Here is a 17891-nt window from a genome sequence, read left to right on the forward strand (position 1 = left end):
CTGTCCTCTAGTGGCCTCTGACTGATACTGTCTGAATTTACGTTTTTATTCAATCTTATAGATGTAAAAATGACAGACCAGTAGATCTTGACTTTATAGGAACTGCACAGTCCTCTTCCCACTTTTACTACATTGTGCTGTAATTACTAAATTTGTTCACAATTTCCCAAAACCTTGCTCAGCTACAGTCACATCAGTTTATAAGTGTGTAAAAGTGTGTATGTGTTTAGCTGTCCTGGTGTTTGTGTTCAACTGATGTGTTTAAGTGTTTCATTCACTGCTGTCTGCTTTTTCAGCATTTTGGCTGATTTGATGTATTTTTTATGAAAACAGGACTTGTGCGACACAGTATATTTTATTCATGTATTTATTTAGAAATGTTTTCATTGTTGGGGCTGTGCCCTTTTCTCCGGATCTTCTGTGTCTTTTCCAGGATCTTTTCTTGGGGCTTGATCTTTTTTTCTGGATCCTCTGTTGTTGCTGTGACCTTTTTTTAGGATTCTTTGTTGCTGCTGTGTCCTTTTTAAAGCTCTCCTGTTGAATATGTAACCTTTTTAGCGTCAGGAACTGTGGTGCTCAGTAGTGCAAATAATCTTTCCCATCCATTTGCACTACATTCCTTATTCCTTATTTCTTGACCTGAAACATACAGACACACACCAAATCAAGGTTATTGATTCAGATTCATCACAATAAACAAAAACCATAAAATGTACAATAAAAAAACATTTTCAAATGAAAGGAGAATCTATTTTTCAAATCATTAGAAGCTGATCTACAGTTCAGTACCTTAAACCATTGATGGAGAATGATTTCTTCCAGAGGAATCCGCTGGCTTGGGTTTTCCTGCAGGAGAGCTTGAATCAAGTCACAGCATTCTGTGCAGAACGATGGTGGGAAGAAGTGAGAGAAACACATTATCAACTTCAACTTTACATCTGCTGTCATTTTATTCATCTATAAGATCTGACTCTACTCTCCTTTAGAATCAGAACATTGTCACCATTATCCAATATCCAACTCTTAGTTTTAATCCATCATTTTGTGTGATTTAAACTACAACTGCTCGTCTATGATGTGATGAATGACGTCTTACCTTCTGACAATCCAGGCTCAGTCCAGTTTCCATCATCGATCCTCTGCGTGTCCGTGACTTCAGGAAATCGTTGACACAGCAGCAGGAATAACAGAACTCCTAAAGACCATACAGTGGATGGTTCTGCATGGTATTCGTCGTCCAGGTAGTACTCTGGTGGGAAGTACTCCTTTGTGCCTGAAGGAACAAGATTTGGTCTCAGCATGAAACACTAAAGCATGTTTTCTCTGTAACATGAAAATACATGATTGGTCAAATTGACAGTCCAGACTACAGGTGTTAAGATTAATACATACCGCAGAAACTGTCATAGCCAGATTCCTGGAGAAGAGCCCCACAGCCAAAGTCAATTAGCTTGACCTCCAGTGTGTCCGTGTTGACCAGCAGGTTCTCCAGCTTTATGTCTCGATGAAATACCCCACGTCTGCAGCACATGAGACCGGCCGTTGTTGCCTGCTCCATGATCTTTTGAGCCTGGCGTTCAGTGATGGAGCCGAGAGACATTATGAAGGTTAACAGATCTACACAGGGTGAAGGTCGTTCCAGGATCATGATGTAACAATCCTGCTGGTCCTGCCAGTCCAGCAGCTCAATGATCTCTGGAACCTTGCCGCCTCTATGAGCCAGTATCAATAGGCCGATCTCTAAAGGAAGGGGCTCAGGATGACCAGCCTAGAAGAAAGATTAGTTAAGCGGTGTTGCTTCCCCAAATATACTGTTGTCAGTGCCTTTACACGTTTAAGTCTACTTACGATGTTGATGTATTTCATGTTCGATGGCTTTCTGGCAATTTTTATTGCCACCTGTTCAACAAAACAACCCTTCTGTTATAATCACATCAAGTGCACTAAAAAGTGAACATAATATATGTTAAAGGGATTGTTCACCTCAAGGCCATCCTCCAAGCGCTTGCCTTCATAGACGCTGCCAAATCCTCCCTCTCCAATCTCCTTGCCGAGTTCATACTGGTCCAGAATGTCACCTGTTAAAAGATGAATAATTGCAGCTGATGTGAAATGTCAAGCACTGACAGACACGTGTGTAATGTTTGAGGTGGAATAGACATATGCCTATATTCAATAATTCAATACATTGTGAAAATGAACCTGCACAATACTGATATGGTGGACACTTCAAAATACAGTAAACAGTGATTGAAACTTTTAGAGTGCTTTTCAAAATATATATTTATATTTACAGAACTTAATGTAATGTACTCTACTTCATACTGAAGAGGATCATGAGAGAAGGCCACACATTCTCAAATGACCACTAGATTTACCTTCAGAACTCTTCTTGTGGATCTGAACAGAAGTCTGGTCCTCCTGACTAGAGCTGCTGCTGGACTTCTGGACTTTACCGGAGAGCAGCTTTTCAGGACTGTCAGTCCTTCTCCTCTTTCTCTCACTTTCCTCAGCAACATCAGTGGACTGAAGGCTGGTGATGGATATTGGAGGTGTATGAGGATGGAAATCGTTCACATGAGAGCTGTGACAACTTCGTTTTCTCTTTTGGCCACAGAGAAAAGTCATCCACTGGTTGTCATCTGTATTTAGAGATGTAAGACATGCATTAATGATAATGATAATGGCTTATAAAATTGATTTGTATTTTGATGTAAAGTGTAAAGACACACTTCATCTTAGAGATCAGAAACAGTCATGAATTGGATTTTTTTATAGTGAATGCTCATAATTTGCCCTCAACAAATCGGAATCATACACATTTAATGCCCATTATTGAGTCTATTGAATATTGATATTTATACCATTTTTATATTTCAGTTATAATATTAATAATCTGCAATTATTTAAATGATTTATGTACAATACAGATTGTTGTTAAAGTTTTCTCTTTTAGTAGATAAATTTTAAGAAACTTTAGTTACCAAACAATTGGTTCTACTTAGATTTGTGTTACAAACCTAAAACAAGTTAAAAAGTTATTTTTTTTATTGTATGTGTTCAGTTTTTAGTTACTTTACTCTCAAAATCATTCCTCATAAATCTGCAGACTTTTTAAACAAAATTCTCAGCAGAAATAGCAAAACATGTCCACAGAATCTGTCTGGGCCTATATGTACATGTACAGAGATCTAGTGAACACAAAACATGATCAGATTGACAAACAGTGACTGGATTTACCCTCAGCGTAAAGGGAGAGCGGCTTTTCAAAACTCTCCCACCTCCTCTTCTTTCTCACTTGTATCTCAATCTCCTCACCAACACCAAGAGGTGAATGGTTTTCAGCCACATTGGTGCTGGATGTTGGAGGTGTACGAGTATGGAAATCATACACTTGAGTATCTTGAGAACAACGCTTTCTTTTCAATGCCATAATAACAGAATTCACTGGGAACACTACTATTACCAACTGCAATGAGAAGATGCAATGAGGAGATTCTGAACTGTCTTCTACTTTTAATCCTGCGTTCTTCTGTTTCTATGACAGCGCATTCCAGAACACTTGTTTACATTCAAAATCTTAACACCATATTGGACAAGCTATCTAAACTAGATATATAATAGACAGACAGGCAGATACAAGCTATAATCTTTAATCTTTCACTTCTCAATAATAAGGAAAAGTATTTTCACCACAAATATCTACAAAAATACAAGAAATAAACTTGTAAATACAACACCAACTGATTCTGAAACATTATTGTCCAGAAACTAAATAAAACAATGTTATTTTAAGATTAGAAAATCTCAAATAATTTTGATTTAACTGAAGAAAATTCTTTTAAATGTTGTAATTGCTAACAGAACAAACTCAAAATAACATTATTAGGCCAACATTTAGTCATGTGACGTATGTGTGGAGTAAAACATAAAACTAAGACTAATATTATTATCCAGTAACAAAATGAAACAAAGTAATTTTAAGCTTAATTATATACAGTAGATTTTAGATGAAAATAAGTTAGGTTTATATTTATATATGAGCAATTCCAGTGTTATGGATGTGACATTTGCAGTAAAAACTCAAAACATAAATTCACATAGAAAATATTTGTTTAACACTGTATTAAACTGTTTATATTTTCCAGAACAACTGACCACAGAGCTATGGGATCAGAAAAATATTGTTCCCCTTCGGGGGGAACTTCAGCACTATAAGTGGATTTGATTGTAAAATCCACGCATAGGGAGGTTCGGTTCAGAAGCTACTCGTCTGAAAGAGTATTGAACGGGCCAATTAAGAATGAATTGGCAGCGCAAGCCTGCGCAGGTGAGCGGCATAAGCAATCAACTGAGTATATAAGCTCACCTGGCGCCAGCAGACGCTATCCTTTTCGCTTCAGAGACTTTCTGATCGAGTCGATGAGGGTTCCTCCTGCTGTGACCAGCGATTCTGAGCGAACGAGAGCATTCTCCCGGTCCAGAGTGTGTACACGCAGTGGCAGACGGTCGAGCTGGGTTTCTCCCTTGCCTGGCGTTCTTTGGGTCCGGTCCTCCAGAGCGGTGCGTATAAAGTTGCAAACTTCACAGAAAGAGCAACACAGTCGTGCAGCACGTCCTTATCAGGACGGCGCTCCGACTGTGCGTTTCTGGATGCGGTGGTTTCCTGTCCTCGGATGATGGGCGCGGGCACTGCGTTACATGTCTGGGGGTCCAGCATGTTAATGCGCTGCTCGCGGACAGTTCATGTCGTCATTGCGATGCCATGACTGTTGCGCAAGATCGCGGTTAGCCTTTGCAAAAGGGCGAACCACCCCAGTTGTCCCCTGCTCTGCAGCGGGCACTCGGGCAGATCTGAGGGTTTCAGCGAGAGATAATCCGTCGCCCACGGGCCCGCGGACCTCCCGCTCCTCTAAGCGCTCCATCCAAGCTTCGGGCGGGGGAAGCGATCCGTCTAACAGATGGTAGCCCTTACGCCCGATGACACCGGAGACCAGATGTCCATTGCGGCATCGGAGGGTGGGCTTTCATTGTCCGATGATGATCCAGACCCGCTCGCCCCCTTCGGGCTGGTGAGCGCTGTCACTACGGATCCTGAAACGGACATGTTAGCCATGCTTTCCCGGGCTGCTTCGGCCGTGGGTTGGAGATGGTTTATCCCCCAGCTCCGCGGCCGGACCGACTAGAGGGGCGTTCCCTTCTTCCCGGAGGTGCACAGTAGGCTCACGCGGTCTTGTAAAGCACTTTTTTCTGCTCGTGCTGCGTGTTCCTCCACCCTAACCACTCTTGACGGTGAAACAGCCAGGGGGTATGTGGCGATTCCTCAGGTTGAGTGCGCGATGGCGGTAAATCCGCGCGGCGCCTCTTCTTGGCGGGTTCCGCCTCGTCTCCCATCCAAAGCCTGTAAGTTATCTACCTCCCTCGGAGCTAGAGCTTACATAGCTGCGGGCCAGGCTGCTTCCGCCTTGCATGCGATAGCCACCTACCAGCGCTACCAAGCGCAGACGCTGGCCGAGCTGCACGAGGGTGGGTCCAACCCAGGCTTACGAGCTTCGCACCGCCGCCGACTTAGCTCTTCGGACTACTGAGTCCGCTGCGTGTACGTTGGGGAGGACGATGTCCACATTAGTGGTCCAGGAGCGCCACCCCTGGCTGATATGCGCAAAGTCGACAAAGTCCGCTTTCTTGACTTCCCCATATCCCCAGCCAGGTTCGGCGACACTGTCTGTGAATTCACCCAGGAATTCAAGGCGGTGAGAGAGCAGTTGGTGGGTGATGTCTTATCGGCGGTCCGTAGCCCGCTCCGCCCGCCGTGCCATTCATACCTGCTCCTCGCCGAAGGCGCCCGCCTACGAGAGCTGCTCCGCCCCCGCACACGCCTCCGGCGAAGCGAGCGCGTCGGGCACCTCGGAAGCAGGCAGCCCCCCTGCCCAGAACGCCGCTAAGTCTGGCAACGGACCGCGAAGCGCCCCTGGGACAGGCCATCTGGAGAAGAGGGAACTTGCTCTTTCCCCGCTGGAGGGCGGGGCCCCATTTCCAACGGCACTTTTTACTGCCATGAAAACATTATGAAAGGGCACTTTTCACTTCCCCAGATGTGACAGCCCGAAATCTGCCAGTCTGGGACGCTATGCTTTCTAGCTTGCAGATTCGGTGCGTTTCGCCAGTGGCTCACGAGCGCTGGGAGGACGGTCTCCTTTCTCCCACCCCTCGAGCCTCCTCTCCGGAGCTCGGGTTTGGAGTGAGAGCAAATATCTCACCTCCAGCTTTTCCGTGGGACCCGCGAGCTTCCCGGATCAGCACACCCACTCCGCGCTGCCCCACTGCTGGTACGTCAGCGATTGTAGCGATGAGTCCATTAGCGGGAGCTCTGCCTGCCTGGTTAGCGCGGGCCAGCTCTTCGCGGTGGCTCATACGCACAATCAGACTCGGCTATGCGATTCAGTTCGCGAAACGGCCCCCCAAGTCACGGGTGTGTATTCACCAGGGTCAGCCCCCTGTCCGCCCCTGTCTTGCGAGAGGAGATTGCTGTCCTCCTGGCGAAGGATGCAATCGAGCCGCTCCCTCCAGCCGAGATGGAGAGCGGGTTTTACAGCCCACACTTCATCGTGCCCAAAAAGAGTGGTGGGTCACGGCCAATCCTAGATCTGCGCGTTTTGAACCGCTGCCTGCACAAGCTGCCGTTCAGAATGCTCACGCAGAAGCGCATCCTCCGGTGCGTTCGTCCTCTGGGTTGGTCTGCAGCATTAGACCTGATGGACGCGTATTTCCATGTCTCCACTCTTCCTCGCCACCGACAGTTCTGCGGTTTGCGTTTGAAGGTCGAGCTTGGCAATACAAAGCCCTCCCCTTCGGGCTCTCTCTGTCTCGCGGGTCCTCACCAAGCCCGCGGAGGGTGCCTCAGCGCCCCTTCGGCTCGCGGGCATCTGCATACTCGATTTCTTTACGACTGGCTGATTTTTGCCCTCTCTCGGAGCAGTTGATTATGCACAGAGACAAAGTGCTCTGGCACTTCCACCTGTGGGGGTTTCAGGTCAACCGAGAAAAGAGCAAACTCGCCCCCGTGCAGAGGATCTCTTCTCTCGGGCTGGAGTTGGACTCGGTCACCATGGCAGCGCGCCTCTCCGGAGAGCGCGCTCAGCTGATGCTGTACTGTCTGAGAGAGCTCGACAGTAAAACAGTGGTCCCACTGAAACTATTTCAGAGGCTCCTGGGGCATATGGCATCCGCAGCCGCTTCATGCCGCTCGGATTATTCTATATGAGACCACTTCAGCACTGGCTGATCACGATCGAGTCCCCAGACGCGCATGGCACGCGCGCGCACACCGAGTCTCTGTTACTGCGCTGTGTCGCCGCGCCCTCAGCCCTTGGAGCGACCCCTCGTTCCTACAGGCCTGGGTGTCTCTAGAACAGGCGTCCAGTCTTGTTGTCGTTTCAGCAGACGCTTCCAACACGGGCTGGGGGGCTGTGCGTTGCGGGTATGCGGCTGCGGACCTGTGGAAAGGTACCCAGTTGCATTGGCATATCGCCTGGAGCTGTTGGCAGTGTTCCTCGCTCTCCACCGTTTTTTCCGGTGCTGGAGCGGCAACACGTGCTGGTCAGGACGGACAGTACGGCGGCGGTGGCGTATATCAGCCGTATAGGGGGTATGCGCTCTCGCCGCATGTCTCAGCTCGCCCGCCGTCTGCTCCTCTGGAGTCATCCGCGGCTGAAATCGCTGCACGCCATTCATATTCAGGCAAGCTCAACCGTGCAGCCGATGCGCTCTCACGGCAGCCTTGCGTCCTGGAGAATGGAGACTCCACCCCGAGTCTGTTCAGCTGATATGGGCGCGATTCGGGGAAGCCCAGATCGATCTGTTGCTTCCCCCGAGATCGCTCATTGCCAGTTGTTCTTTCCCTGACCGAGTGCTCTCGGCACGGATGCACTGGCTTACAGCTGGCCTCGGGGCACGCGCAAATACGCGTTTCCCCCAGTGAGCCTGCTCGCGCAGTTACTGTGCAAGGTCAGGGAGGACGAGGAACAGGTTGCTGGTTGCGCCCCTCTGGCTCAACCGGACCTGGATGTCAGAGCTCTCCCTCGCGATAGCCCTCCCCTGGCAGTCCCTTCGAGAGAGCACCTACTCTCTCAGGGACAGGGCACCACCTGGCACCCTCGCCGATCTTTGAAGAGATTTTTAGACGCGAGGAAGACTTAGGTAACCTCCGATTGCGGTGGCTAATACCGTCACTCGGGCTAGAGCCCCCTCCCCGAGCGCGCCTATGCCCTGACGTGGAGTCTATTCACTGAAAGGTGTGTCTCTCGCTGAGAAGACCCCCGTAATTTGCCAGATCAGCGTTGTGCTTTCTTTACGCCGAGAGAAGTTGGAGAGCAGGCTGTCGCCCTCCACACTCAAGGTTACGTGGCTGCCATCTCCGCTCTCATAACGCGGTGGCTGGCGGCACCGTGGGAACGCATAACCTCATCATCCGGTTCCTCAGGGGCGTTAAGCGAATTAATCCACCCCGCCCCCTCTCATGCCCTCTTAGGATCTCGCTACACAAGCCGCGTCAGATCCCTTCGATCCTCGACTCAGTATCTTTCTGTCCCTGAAGACAGCTCTGCTGGTCGCGTTGATATCGATTAGAGGGTCGGGGACCCGGAGGCATTTTTCGGTCAGTGACTCGTGCCTGTAATTGGGCTGGCTTCTCTCACGTCCTGAGACCCCGCCCGCGATATGTGCCCAAGGTTCCTACCACTCCGTTTTAATACGAGGTAGTGAGCCTGCAAGCGCTGCCCTCGGAGGAGGCAGACCCAGCCCTTCTTTATTGTCCAGTTCGCGTTTTGCGTGTTATCCGGACCGCACTCAGAGTTAGATCATCTGAGCAGCTTTTCGTCTGTTATAGCGGTCGGCAGCAGGGAAGTGCCGTACCGAAATAAGTTCCCACTAGATTGTGGATGCCTTTCTTTCACTATCAGAGCCGAGATGAGCTGCGTCCCCCGAGAGCGCGTGCGCACTCCACTCGGAGCTTCGCATCCTCTCGAGCGCGCGCACGCGGCGCCCCTCTAACAGACATCTGTAGAGCTGCGGGCTGGGTGACACCCAACACATTTGCAAGGTTTTACAATCTGCGAGTGGAGCCGGTTTCCTCAAGGGTATTAGGTAACCCTTGGTGATTGAGGAAACAATTCGGTAGGGTGTTGAAACACGCTTGCTGCGCCATTTTCCCTAACACGGAGATACGTGCGCCTTTTTATCTGTCAGTAAAGTTCCCCGTCAGGTGAGCCCTGCAGATTCCTCCGTGGCCCCCAGCACTGACTCAGCGGAGGAGTCACTTGCTGGCCCACTACGTTGTAGGTCTGCCCGCTGGTCAGCCCGCGTTTTGGGTAAAGGTGCCTGTTATGCGTGATCCCCACTAGGCGATCCCATATGCTTATTCCGCCACGGTTAAGTCCCCCCCCTGGGCGGACCCGTGTCTTCCCTCCCCGCTAACCACTCTTTTGCTATGCGTACTCCCCCTTTTTAGGGCTAGTCCATATGTAAATTCTGCCATCTATCCCCCCTTGGGTAACGGATGGCCTCCGCAGCGTCCTCCCTATCGGGATTGCACGCTTCCCAATGTACTGTCGTATTTTCCTAGAATTATCTAGATGCTCACGACTTCCCAAAAAATATATATAAATCCGTAAAACTTCTGTTGAAGTAGGATAAATTAGGGCCAGGGACACGTTGGAGGACCGCGCCCCCCATGATGTGGGTGCGTCACGCTTGCTTGACTATCTCCTCATCGGGGGTGTTGGTAAGGTGCAGTCATTATGGCGCTTTCAATGGGCTCCCAATGCGTGGATTTTACAATCAAATCCACTTATAGTGCTGAAGTTCCCCCCGAAGGGGAACGTTCGAGGTTACTAAAGTAACCCTTCGTTCCCCGAGGAGGGGAACGGAAGCACTATACTCCGTCGCCATAATGACTGTCCCTTAGCTGTTGAAAGTCTCTTCAGCTTAAAAAGGATAGCGTCTGCTGGCGCCAGGTGAGCTTATATACTCAGTTGATTGCTTATGCCGCTCACCTGCGCAGGCTTGCGCTGCCAATTCATTCTTAATTGGCCCGTTCAATACTCTTTCAGACGAGTAGCTTCTGAACCGAACCTCCCTATGCGTGGATTTTACAATCAAATCCACTTATAGTGCTTCCGTTCCCCTCCTCGGGGAACGAAGGGTTACTTTAGTAACCTCGAACGTTTTATAAACATGATTTGTACTTTAAATGAAAATACTTTGTAGAAATTCTGTGAATTAATCTGCACGACCCAAAAGAAGTAATAATCATCAAAATGATAAGAGTTGGCTCTCTATAAAACAAAAATGATTCATTTTATTTTATGTAATATTTTTGCCTTTATGAGGAAAAAGTGTTGTTATGGATGTGACCGATGTGAAATTGCCACTTGTGTGACTTTGGTAAATCAAATATAATTGTTTGAAAAAGCTGACAGAGACATTTTTGAGCATTTTTTTCTGTAAAATACTTGCTTAGACAAAAAAAAAAAAAAAAAAAACAGAAACGGGTTCCGTATTTTGGTGAAAACTTCGTGCTAAGGTTGACATTTGCCTGGAATTGCTAAGATATGTTATATGTTTAAGCATTAAGACTATATCATCTTTAAGTCATCTTTGTTGGAGAGAAGAATTCATATCAATCCTGTAACGTGTACATGTGAAATATATATAGCTATCACTATTTTCTATTATTGTTGGAAACACTCACATCTTATTACAGTAACTCGATGTTTTTCCTGCAAAGACAAGTAGGAGGGAGGTGACCACCTCTATCAAATTTTGTACAACCTCCACCTTTTAACAAAAATCAGGCAGGCGATCACTACTGACAGACCCTAAGTAATGCTCAAGTGCTGGTCATGTATTTAATTACATTTAATGTTAACAGTTTTAAATAAGATCATGGTTTGATAAGATTCCAACAATAATACAAAATGTGTTTATTTCAAGTAGCAAACATTTCATCATGACTACTAAATGAATAATGCCTGAATAGTGTCACCTGCTCATTCAAAACTTTTAATCAAGCATTGTCAGCTGTAGTCACCAAGCAGTGTTTAAAATAGTTTGTTTGCATTTATGTCTTTAAAATGTTTTGTGTATGAAATATTTGACCTCTCAGATGAGTGTCACTTTTACCTCAGGGCAGGCCCGTGCAGAGACTTTCGTCTTTTCGTCTCCGTCTTTCAAGCTGGATGGCTTGATAACCTCCTCAACCCCTGTTGTAAGTAGAAGGTGGGAGAGCTGTGTGAGAGCTCAAATTTATTAAAATAAAATACTATATATAATAAAATATTTTGAAAATACTACAAAATGCTAATTAAGGGAGCATGAAATGTCTTCACAAACCTTCTATCAATAGGCCTATTGGATCAATCCCTTCACCATTAAACTGGCTTAGTGTAGTAAACCATGTTTGACAGCAACAGCGTTTCTCTGAGCAAGTTTAAGTCAGCTTCTCTGTCGACTCATTCACGTCTACTAAACATAAAACATGTAACTTTTGTTTCTCTTTGATTTTAGTCTAGATTTTACACACATTTTATACAGAAAGTATTGTATTTAAGATGATCCCTTTAACGCTGTAAAAATCATTCACAGCACATAATGAGTTGGAATATGATACTATATCTCTTGATTGCTACCATCTCTAAAAGTCTTATATTTCAACATTTTTGCAGTTGAAATCTTCAATACTGAATGTAAAATCATGATTTCTGAAAACTACTAAAATCTCTAGTTTTAGTCATTTCTATGTTTCTTTGCAATTGTACTCTTCAACACACAATATAAAACATACTGTACTGTACATGAAGTATACAAGAAGACATTTACAACAGGGGAGCGCAGAGCACAAAGTAACATGGGGTTAAGTGTAACACAGAGTTTTAAGGTATTTGCTCAGACTTGATCATGGCATTCTTCCAAGGGTTTTTACCACAGTGTCAGCAGATGTCTTCCTGGCAATTATTGAAAAAGTTCGGTGAAATTTGGATGAGAAACACAAGAGAAAACATTTTTGCAGCATAAAGGTATTTTTTATTATAGTCAATATTTTTTAATTTAAAAAAATCTGTGAAAGTATGAACGTGAAATCTTGTATTGTTGTGATCACCGTCTTCTAGGCTAAAAGATAAAACCATTTTGAAAGATGTAAGAAACACACAGTGACTGCTAGCCAGTTTTGAGGAAAACATGACACAGCGGGGTTAGTTGTAACAGAGTGTTAAAATTAAGCCACACACTGTTGAACACCAATTAAACTAACACAATATTTTTTAATTTTGAGAACTTTTTTAATAAAATGATTTTTAATAGATTTTTTTTTTGACAAAAAATATTTTATTGCTAATTCTCCAAATAAAGGCATTGTATAATAATGGATAATAATCCAAATAAATTCAAATGTATTTATCCAATAAATAAGTAAACATACTGTGCTATGTAGAATAAAAATAAATTGAGCTACACTGTCAGAAAAAAATGTGCAAAATTTGTACCTTTAGGGGTACAATGGCTTGTCACTGGGGCAGTACCCTCAAGGGTACACCTGTTGTACCCTTTCACATGGGTACATATTTGTACCCTAGCAGTATGTACCTTAATGGGTCAAATATGTACCTCTGCTGACTAATTTGTACCTTACTTGGGCTATGGTGCAAAAATGTACCTTTAAAAAAGGTACAATTTCTCCTCCATAGGGATTCATTTTGTACCCCTTCACTTCAGAATTGTACTCCATACACATTAAACTTCATTTATCACATTTATTAAACATTAAATATCAACATTTTTACAGGATGAATGTTTAAACATTACATCATTTTAAAATAATAAAAAGCAATATTTTTCCATGAGTACAAACTGCACGATAATTGTACTGTTATACTTGTAACATTTTATCACAAACACTCATTGAAAGATTAAAAAAAATTACATTGTCACCTTTTTAGAGGATGAAAGTTTTAAACTATCACAATGTCCTACCAGATGCATAAACTTAAAAAAAATAGCTGCTTAAACATTAAAAATTTTATGAAACGGCAAAAAAGCTTAATATTATTTTTTAACACCAGTACATTCCCATTTCACTGAGCATTTTTACCAATGTAACAAAGTAATCTTTCTAAAACAGCACTAGACCTCATGAAGTATATTTTTGTTAGTGCACTGCATTCTACATTTTTCTAAAAGCATCAAGAATCTCAAAGCAATCTTTTTCCATACAGTAAAATGAAACATGTCACTTACTATATACATTTTACATCTCAAAAACACATTTGATCAAACAGTATTACACATTTGATTTAAAATTTCTAAACATTCTTAAACAGTTTATCAGCAGAGTATGTTTCAAGAGCCTGAAAGTCCATCTGTCTTGGTTTATAACACCCCATTCAAAGTCAACTCCTAGTGTATTTGCATGGAAATATGAATCATACAACAGCAGTATTATAAACTTGCTACACAGAAACTAGTGCAGTATTGACATTTAAAATGTATTTCATTAGGAAAGAGTCATTTCTTCTCCATTAGCAGTCTCACATGCTCACAAAAACAGTTCAATTTGAACACCTGAATGTGTCAATCTCATCAAGGATGTTGGGCGGAAAAAATTCTTAGCATTGTGTCATCTTGTGCTTCTCAGTTGATTTGGGCAATGTTATTAAAATGTCTATAGCTGCTAGTCTTAAAATACTGATGCAGACTTGAAACGCATGCACCAAAGTAAATGCAAAGATCCAAGCATTGCTGTTTGATGCAGACCCAGCAACACCAGTTCTTTCGGACAGCTGCACTGAGTTGTTTTTCTTGTAATTTTGGATCTCCATCTTCCCACCGTTGCTGATGGTCAAATTTAAATTGTTGTTCCATCTCGGTGAGTTGCTGATGTTCATCCTTTGCATTTTTTATGTAGCGTGGATAAGCCAAGTTGAAAACACAGTAAACGGCGAAGGATGTAATAATGCCTTTTAACTCCTATTCTCCAACACTTTGCAAAGGACTTTCAGCCATCTGTAGAGGTGGGTAGGGAGCATCATCATCATCCCACTGTGAAAAGAAAAAGAAAAAAGACATCAATAAACAATGTAAAATCTGTCAGAACTGCATAACATCTATCAGAGTATTACAAAGTGTTTAACCAACAGTACCCAAACCTCTCCCAGTGTAATTACTGTAAGCAATTAACTTTCTCTTTAAAGATATGGGGGAGCAGAATTAGAGCTGCACGAAAGTCAGAATCTATTGCAAAATAAAATCATCCATTTATTTATTTTCTTTTCGGCTTAGTCCCTTTATTAATCTGGGGTCGCCACAGCGGAATGAACCGCCAACCTATCTAGCACGCGTTTTACGCAGCGGATGCCCTTCTAGCTGCAACCCATCACTGGAAAACACCCATACACACTTATTCACACACATACATATGGCCAATTTAGCTTACCCAATTCACCTGTAGCACGTCTTTGGACTTGTTGGACTTGGACTTGTGGAGGAAACCGGAGCACCTGGAGGAAACCCACGTCAACATGGGGAGAACATGCAAACTCCACACAGAAATGCCAACTGACCCAGCCGAGTCACGAACCAGCAACCTTCTTGATGTGAGGCGATCGTGCTACCCACTGCACCACCTTAAAATAAAATAAAGACAAAAAAATTAACAAAGTACTCTTAAATAATTTTATAATATAAAAAGACCCGTTTTTAGAATAAAAAAAGATTCAGCAAATGCTGAATAAAAGATATTTAATGTATTTTTATGAATTACATTTTTTAAAGAAAAACATTAAGGAATGTTCTGTATATTAAGGGTTTGTATATAAGGCCTATGAGTTTGAACTTTCTAAATGCAGCTTGAAAAGGCACTTAATGATCACATCCAAGAAATAAAGGTTTGATCTGCAAAATTATTATTATGTAAGTTTTATGTTAATACCTGTTAGATCATCTGCAAACTTCTATTCTCCTCTGACTTGGTTGGAGATGGTTGATGAATGCATTCAGTCAGGTTCACCATGACTATAATAAACAAAAAGGAAATTAGTGATTCACTTTAAATAAAAACTATATCTAATATTCTTTGTTGCCATTTCCCTTTAGTTATCACTGTACAAATAGTTGTAAGCTTGAATGCACATATGTGTTCACCACAAAGCTTGAAAAGTAAAATATTTTTACAATAGTGATAACATTTATAATAGTCATTTGATCCTACACTTTGGCTTATACTGACATTAAACATTTAATTTAAACTGAGAACTGATTTAAAATGTGGGGTCTCACTGACAAGGGTGTTTTTAATAAAGGGTCACACACACCTTATTTCACTGGATACGAAGGACATTTGCATTACTCCCAAAAGATGATGCATCCTCACCAATTGCAGCAATTACCTATTGGATCAAATATAAGTCAAAAATAATGACAATCATAAAAATTCAAATTTAACTTTAACACTTCACTTTACAGTTCATAGAAAAAGGGAGATTAAATTTAAGACTGCACAATGTATTCCTAGGGAAAAAGTATGTACACACACACACACACACACACACATATATATATATATATATATATATATATATATATATATATATATATAAATAATTATTAACAAACAGATGAAAGACAAAATACTAAATACTTACGTTATTACACTACTGCTTCCTCGTCCACTTCATTTTCTGAAATAAAAAAAAAATCATGATCGGTGTGAACTTGAGGTTAACAGCTAACAAAAAAAAAAGCTTTAAATTAGCAACTCAAAGGTTTGATAAAGACCTGCACCTCGATCTGACACGACAGATGATTAGGACTCTCTTAAACATCCGTTTATAACGTTATTTGAATATGTAACGTTACAAAATACAACTGCTATAAATGAACGTGGGTCGAGATATGCATAAACTAAAGTTATAACGTTATTGTTTCAGACAAAAAGGGGACAGACATTCACTTCACTCCTGTCCTGAGTAAACATGAACGTTAGCATGAACGTTAACGTTAGCTTCCCAACACTGAGAAAATTCTGAATTTATAAATAACGTATGCAATAAAGGCTTAACAACATTATCCAAACAAAACGAAATGTGTTTGAACAGTTTCCCTGGACGTTTCACCGCTGTTTTTTCAGCGTCTCGAGCTCTGTCTCATGGCCAGGTTATGTGAAAAATCATATTTTCACTTCTGGTCAACCTTAAATTACAAAAGGGTCCCCTCACGCGGCAGGCAACTTAACTCGACGGTAATCATAACGAAGTTACATACACAAGGCAAAGTAACGTCAATTATAAATTGAATATGACCCAATGGATATTTACAATAAGTTATTAACATTAAACGTACCTGCAAATGTCTGTGCTTCGTCTTCACGAGCGTATTCCAGCTTCTTTGAGTCCTTCAGGTCCATCCTCCATCGGCGGCGAGAAGAGCGTCAGAACAGTGCAACAGCTGGAGATTAACCGTCGCACGTAATCAGCTCGCAATATGAATGCACGGCGCGGGCAAAATCCTATTGGACAACACGAATTCAAATCTGCTGGCTGCCTGCTAATGCTAAGCGAAAGTCAATGGACAATCCCCGCTTTGCAGACCCGCAAGTTTAAAAAAAAATCATCTAATGTGTCACAAAATGTAGTTTTAAGAGTATTTCAGGCGAGAATGTAGTTGTTTTAAACTCGAATCGGCAGTTTATTTAAAAAGACAGCGCTTCTTTGACAATGTGCTTCAGTGAAAGCGGACTCTTGTCAGCGGGAGCTTTATGATTCTCTCCCCCGCCGACAGCAGCATTTACTTCGGCCAGTCAATCTCGGATCTGCCGCTGGATTCAATCTCCCCCTTGTAGTTAAAAGATTATATTTAATACATTTCGTGTATATCTAACGGCCAGCTTTTTTTCTTTTAAATCTATTATTTGTTCTCAGCTGTATTATTTTGGCAGTATTATTCTGTTACGTTTTATAATTGTTTTATTAATTAATTTATTTATTAATGCTACAATGTTGTACTCTGTCTTTGTTTACCAAGCTGGTTACCTTTAATTCCTATTGTATACACCTGCTTTATACTTGTATGTCCATTCTAGTAGTTTATTAAATCTGATAATCAAAGAAAGGTTTGTGTATAATAAGCCATTTCACTTTACATTTAGGGGGATTTATGTTAACATTTTCTTAAATCAAAAATATTATAATATTTATAAGGCCATGTTTATATAATTAAATAATTAAATTTATAATGTACAGTTTTTTTTGTGCATTTCTTCCAAATAACCAACAACTCATAACATAAATAAAGGACCATTTCATACACGTTGACTTGCTCCTTTTTCACACAAGTGATTGTACCTTTCTTTGGGCCTTAAATGGCCCAAACATGGACCCTTTGACAGTTGGGAACATTTTTGTACCATTTTTACCCATTTTTATCTTAGGGTGCTACTTTGAACCATTGAGGGTACAACTTCACCATTTGTACCCCAAGTGTTCACAAATGTACCCCAACCGTACCCTTTTTTCTGACAGTGTAGGTACTGAGAAAATATAGATATTATGTAAAGTAAACTGGATTTAAATTGTGTGTAATCTGCCTTTTTAAGCATGTGTTACAACTAACCCTCTGTCTGTTACAACTTGCTCCGCAGGTGGGGTAAATAGTAACATTTTTACTTCTGGCACTTTTGGCAACACTGCACAGAAACCATAGGTTCGGCGATCATAATTTCAGAGCTCATTTGTAGGTAAGGCTTGTGTTTTGTTGGTAAAAAACAAATGGTTTGTCTAACTCCAATATCTTGTTTATTATTTGACCAAGTGTTACTTTGTGCCCCGCTCTGCCCTACTATC

At 42.6% G+C, this 17891-nt stretch overlaps 2 protein-coding genes and 2 long non-coding RNA genes across 5 annotated transcripts in view; 2 read left to right on the forward strand and 2 right to left on the reverse strand.

Annotated features, from left to right (window-relative positions):
• Nucleotides 1-593: 593 nt before the first annotated feature.
• On the reverse strand, nucleotides 594-3527 carry LOC137488443 (serine/threonine-protein kinase pim-2-like). Of its 2 annotated transcripts, XM_087295689.1 has the most exons (7): nucleotides 3241-3527; nucleotides 2379-2642; nucleotides 1984-2078; nucleotides 1849-1899; nucleotides 1393-1768; nucleotides 1097-1273; nucleotides 594-878 (listed from the first exon to the last, which is right to left on the reverse strand). In XM_087295689.1, the coding sequence occupies exons 1-7, from the start codon at nucleotides 3431-3433 to the stop codon at nucleotides 688-690; spliced, it is 1347 nt and encodes a 448-aa protein (XP_087151815.1). In that variant the 5' UTR covers nucleotides 3434-3527; the 3' UTR covers nucleotides 594-687. The 2 variants fall into 2 exon arrangements, with proteins under 2 accessions (XP_087151815.1, XP_087151816.1); XM_087295690.1 differs by lacking the exon at nucleotides 594-878 and having other exon boundaries at nucleotides 935-1273.
• Nucleotides 3528-6217: 2690 nt separating this feature from the next.
• Nucleotides 6218-10548, forward strand: LOC147839593 (uncharacterized). The gene is made up of 2 exons (XM_087295746.2): nucleotides 6218-9852; nucleotides 10212-10548. The coding sequence occupies exon 1, from the start codon at nucleotides 6350-6352 to the stop codon at nucleotides 7262-7264; it is 915 nt and encodes a 304-aa protein (XP_087151872.1). The 5' UTR covers nucleotides 6218-6349; the 3' UTR covers nucleotides 7265-9852; nucleotides 10212-10548.
• A 319-nt stretch (nucleotides 10549-10867) lies between these two features.
• LOC147832564 (uncharacterized) overlaps nucleotides 10868-17891 on the forward strand; it is a 59836-nt gene continuing 52812 nt past the window's right edge. The window contains exon 1 of the long non-coding RNA XR_015516787.1: nucleotides 10868-11095. This is a non-coding gene — a long non-coding RNA (uncharacterized LOC147832564). The remainder of the gene's footprint in view (nucleotides 11096-17891) is intronic.
• Nucleotides 12796-15066, reverse strand: LOC147839594 (uncharacterized). The gene is made up of 3 exons (XR_015516775.1): nucleotides 14984-15066; nucleotides 14489-14678; nucleotides 12796-14094 (listed from the first exon to the last, which is right to left on the reverse strand). It is a non-coding gene; the product is annotated as an uncharacterized LOC147839594 (long non-coding RNA).

Source organism: Danio rerio, chromosome 19 (assembly GCF_052040795.2).
Source record: "Danio rerio strain M-AB ecotype USA chromosome 19, GRCz13ab, whole genome shotgun sequence".
Lineage (NCBI taxonomy): Eukaryota > Metazoa > Chordata > Actinopteri > Cypriniformes > Danionidae > Danio > Danio rerio.